The 4,961-nt window shown below is 57.0% G+C and overlaps 1 protein-coding gene across 1 annotated transcript in view; it reads right to left on the minus strand.

Moving 5' to 3' along the window:
• The window catches only part of SPATA13 (spermatogenesis associated 13), a gene marked incomplete at its 5' end in the record, with an annotated part of 81,670 nt that overhangs the window by 5,514 nt on the left and 71,195 nt on the right, over nt 1-4,961 (minus strand). Inside the window, 2 exons of the mRNA XM_045293986.1 lie at nt 768-1,140; nt 2,431-2,560. Coding sequence (XP_045149921.1) covers nt 768-1,140; nt 2,431-2,560 — 503 coding nt within the window. The remainder of the gene's footprint in view (nt 1-767; nt 1,141-2,430; nt 2,561-4,961) is intronic.

Raw genomic sequence — 4,961 nt, forward strand, 5'->3', positions numbered from 1 at the left:
AGATGGACCGGCACAGGGGCTGCCCCAGTGGCTCAAGCATAAAACAATCGTGAGGCTGGTGCGGGCCTGGGTGGGCGCTGCGTCGCTCTGTCGTGTGCTGGGTCGCTAAGAGTTGGAACCAACTCCACAGCAACTGCCAACAACAAACCCACTAGGCTTAGTTGTATGGGCTGGTCAGGGTCGCTGTGACTCAGAACTGACCGGATGGCACCTGATGGCGAGACCTGTCACCGGCTATTCTCACGGCCGGGGTAGAGGTGGACCGTCTCTCTCTCTCAGCCTCACCTTCCTCGCCTGTAACTGTGTGTGTGTGTGCGTGTGCGTGTGTGTGAAAATCAGTCTCCGAGTCACAGGCGCCAGTGTGGAGCGAGGGATGTGGCAGGAGGCACACACCGAATAAAGTACACGTTATGAGAGCCTGTCCCTGATGTCCCTGTGCAGTAGGTCCTTCTTGCCGGACACAAGCTGGTGGCCCAACAGGACTGGGTCAGAGAGCCAAGGTGCATGGAGGTGCATTTAGAATTTCCTCTTTTCATTCTTGTGTGTGTGTGCAGTGCTGGGGAGCCTGGGCTCCACTACGCCCCGCCCCAGTGCTCACTCATCTCCTGGCCCCGCTGCACCCATACCCTCACATCAGTACATGCCTGCAGCCCCCATCACTAGGCAAGCTCTGAGTGTGTGTGTGTGTGTGTGTGTGTGTGTGTGTATGTGTGTGTGTGTGTGTAGGACCAAGGGCTCACAGCACTGTGTCCCAGTGGCATGCTCACCCATCTCCTGGTCCTCCTGCACCCGCCGCCGCTCGTCGGCACACGCCTGCAGCCAGCGCACCTTGTCCTCGTGCTTCTTGGCACAGAAGAGGTGGGCCTCGTCGGTGGCCCGGCTGACGAGCTTGAAGGCGTTCTTGACGCTGAGGTTGAAGTCGCGGTCGCGGCCGTCGGGCAGGTCGACGAGCACCATGGCGTCCATGTCGGTGCGGCCTTTGTAGTAGAGCACGTCCCTGCGCAGCAGGTCCTTCCTGCAGGACACGAGCTGGTGGTCGAATAGGAAGAAGGTCCGCTGCTGGCTCTTGCCCTGCTGCGTGATTTTCGTCAGCTCGCCTGAATGGATCAATTCCGAACTCCGGTCCAAGATGTCCAAACCCTGGAAAGACAAGACACACACACGTGTTCTGCCAGTGCTGGCCCCGCTGGGGCTCTATGAGGAGGGGAGGGGACACCCACCAGTCCCCTGCCCTACGTAGTTTCCTTTGGGCTTCTCAGGCCTATAGGAGCTCCCGCTCCTGCCCCTCACGGCCATGTCACACCTCAGCTTCTGGTCAATCACCCCATGCAGCCTCTGTAGAGGAGGGGAGCAGGGGAGGCGCCAGGAAGGCTTTACACAGAGCCAGCTCCAGCTGAGCCAGGAGGAAGAGGCAGCTTTAGCGCACGGAGCATAGCTCTAAATAAACACATTTCTGTGTCCTGAGTCCTGCTGGCATAGTGGCTGTGGTCTGCAAGGTCAGCAGTTCGAAACCACCATTCGAAGAGAGGGATATGGCTTTCTACCCCACCAAAGAGTTAGTCTCAGAAGCCCACAGAGGCAGTTTTTACCCTTCCCTCACAAGCCAGATGAACTTGATGGCAATGAGTTTGGAGTATTTTTGCTGTGTTAGGTGAAGATCAGCTCCCTGAAGTAATCAAAAACTGATCAACCAACCAGCCACCCAGCCAACCCACCCACCCCAAACACCCACCACTACTGAGTTGATTCCAACTCCCTTCAAACCCTATCTGTGTAGGGTTTCCAGGGCTGAGGATCTTTATGGGAGCAGACAGCCTCATCTTTCTCCCTAGAAGCAACTCGTGTGTTTGAACTTCCAACCTTGCTGTGAGCAGCTCAGCGCTTAACCAGAAACATAGTTCCAAATATACTTTGTTTTCAGAATCAGGTACAGACAGAGCAGGACCCTAGAGTAGTAACTAGCTTAAAACCAAGAAGGCCAAACAATACAAAACAAGCCCCCACCTGCCCCAGCCACTAATATTAAGTCAATTCCAACTCACAGCCCCATAGGTCATGGCCTCAGAGCCTCAAGGCGGTGGGTCTTTATAGGAGCAGGCAGCCTGGTCTTTCTCCCTCAGAGCAGCTGGTGGGCTTGTAGTTAGCAGTGCAATGCCTAACCCACAGCGCCACCACGGCTCGCAAAGCCCTACACACTCCTGCTTTTTAAATGCTGCCCGGGCTGGAGCCCGAGAGGGGGCACTCGCCGAGTCAACTGTCCGTCTGGGCATGGGGCGGGGAGGACGGGGGACGACAGTGGTTGATGATCCAACAACAACGTGGTTCACAACGCTCGCCAGAGCCGAGTCTATACAGTGTGGGCCACAACCAGCGCGTTCACGGCGGGGGAGGGGGGTGCAGAGGTGCAGGGGCGAGCACGCATGCACGTACCTCCCAGCCCACGATGGACACCTGCCAGCGGGCGATCTTGTCGATGCTCTCCAGCTTCCGCTTCCGCTCGTTGATCAAGCAGGCGACGTGCTTCATGGCCTCGTAGGCGGCCTTGATGTTGTTGTAATCGCTGCAAAAAACCGGGAGGCTCGGCTCAGCCGCAGCGGGCATGCCACTCCCAAGGAAGAGCTGGCGGGGGCGCGGCCCGTGTTCCGGCGTCTAGACAAAGTGGCATTTCAGGAGCCGCCATTGTGCCCCTGCTCTCGCCCCACCCCCCTTCCCCATGAATAGGCCACAGTTTGTGCGGGGCCAGAGAGCTGACCCCACGCTGCCCCGAGCTCCCCGGTGAAGAATGCGCCCCTTCATCCCTGGGAGCAGCCCTGACAATGGAGGATTTTCATCAATAAAGGGCTGGGGATGGATGCGACTCTGAAATGCCCAGTTCTGCGGCGTCAAGTTCTCTACACGCTGCTTGCCCTCTGCAAGATCACCTCTTTCCAGCAACTCAGGAGAGGGCGTGAGAAGACGTTTGAAGTGCGGGGGTCAAATGGGAGGTGGCATTTACACCCCCCACACCCGAACAGACGTTCATTCCTGCTGTCTTAACTATGGCTGCCTTAAACCAGTTAAGCCAAACGGAAAAGGCTCCCCAATGGACTCCGGTTCCCGAGCCTTCCAGAACCGGACACCGGAAGGTCTGGGGGCTTTCATAGTGGTCACTGCTGATCCAACTGCCATGGAGTTGCTCACAGCCTCCTCTTTCTCCCTCGCGGTGGCTGGTGGGTTTGAGCTGCCAACCTTGTGGTTAGCAGACCAGTGCTTTTCCTCCGGTGCCACCTCACTCACCACTCGAGGTTGTGTCAATCCATCACCAGCTAGAGGGCTGCAGACTGCTTACTTCCCAGACCCAGCCGTGAGCCTCAGGCCTGGGCTGGATTCCAATCCTTTCGCACAGCCGTGGGACACAGCTGTGGGAGTGGACTCTGGGCTAGTCTACTTATGGGGCACTGCTACACTCAGCTCCTGCTCCATCCCAAGGTTTCACCACATGGCAGAGACTGCTAGGAGATGGGTGAGCCCCAGAACGAAGCCCTGATCACACTCAGGGGCAGAGTGAGGGAGCGAGAGTGAAATGGACAGCTGGGTGCTGGTGGTGGTGGCAGTGGGAGTGGGGTGGGGAGGGGGAACCATGGTACCTGCCCCCAGAAAAGGACTCCCAGTCATGCCGGAAGGGGGCCAAACCACTCTGCCTTTTTCTCACCCGTTTCTTTCTGTACAATTCCAAGATCGAGGCACAAGGCTGCCATCTGTGGTTTGCTGTGTTAGGTAAGAACCAGGGCGTTTTGACATTTCCTTTAAAACAGGGTTCAAAACATACCAAAACCTAAAAATCTACAATGTCAGTACATCGAAAAGCTCACGGTGCAAAATGCCCGAGCAAGTTGTGTACTTACTGAAGAGTGGCGCACCAACTCCGGGTCACTTTAGGGCCTTGGCATTTAGTAAGCAGCCTGCCCATGTCTTGGAAGGTGTCTTTGTGTTTTAACTTCTCTCGCTAGCGGTCAGAGGCGCCCTGGTGGTGCAGTGGGTTATGTGGAGAGGGCTAACCCTAAGGTTGTTAGTTCAAGCCCACCAGCTGCTCGTCTGCTCCCATGAAGTCCCCTGGCCTCGGAGGCCCGCCAGAGGGCCGCTGTGCGCCTGACACCCTGCGGCTGTGGTGGGTGCGTGCCCCCCCCCAAACTGTTCTGATGTTGTCATTGCATCCTTGCTCCTACCCCAATATATCTACGTACACGGTACCATATGTATCTATGGAGGATAAGAGAGAGACAGAGAGAGGGAGCTGCTGCCTTCTGGTTTCCTCAAAGGGAAGCCTTCTGCGTGTGTGTGTGTGTGTGTGTGTGTGTGTGTGTGCGTGTGTGTATGTGTGAGTGAGACAGGGAAAGTGTGAGAGAGGGAGGGGTGGGGAGAGCTTTGGCCTTCTAGCTTCCTCAAGGACCTCCTCTCTCATTCCTCTGGTCCAGATCCTGCACACGAATGCCCAGGCCCAGGGTCTCCAGTCTGTGTGTGACCTTTCCCATCCTCCCTCCTGCTCCTCTCCCCAGGAGGCAGCAGCAGAGAGGACACAGGAAGGGTGGCAGTCTGCTCCCTCACAGCCCGCGGCACCAGTCTTCCCCACGGTGAGTTAATCCAGTAGCAGCAGTCAAGGAGGGGGTGGGATGGGGCAGGACGCCATCACACAGGGCAGCTCTACATGATGCCGCAGTCGGCCTGATGGCAGTGAGTCTGTCTCCTGGTTTGTTTGGGGGGAGTACAGTGGTGTGAGGTTCAGCTGCTAACCAGAAGGGCAGGTTGGTGGTTCAAATCCACTAACTGCTCCTGGGGAGAAAGAGGAGGCGCAGTCTGGGAAATGCTACAAATTCAAACTCACTGCCATCCGGCCAATGCTGACTCAGAGACCCCTGTTGGGTTTCCGAGACTGCAACCGTTTATGGGGTAGACAGCCCAGTCTTTCTCCCGCGGGGCTGCTG

This window comes from Echinops telfairi, unplaced genomic scaffold (genome assembly GCF_000313985.2).
Source record: "Echinops telfairi isolate 266 unplaced genomic scaffold, ASM31398v2 ScPeMD7_2565;HRSCAF=3150, whole genome shotgun sequence".
NCBI classification, from domain to species: Eukaryota; Metazoa; Chordata; class Mammalia; order Afrosoricida; family Tenrecidae; genus Echinops; species Echinops telfairi.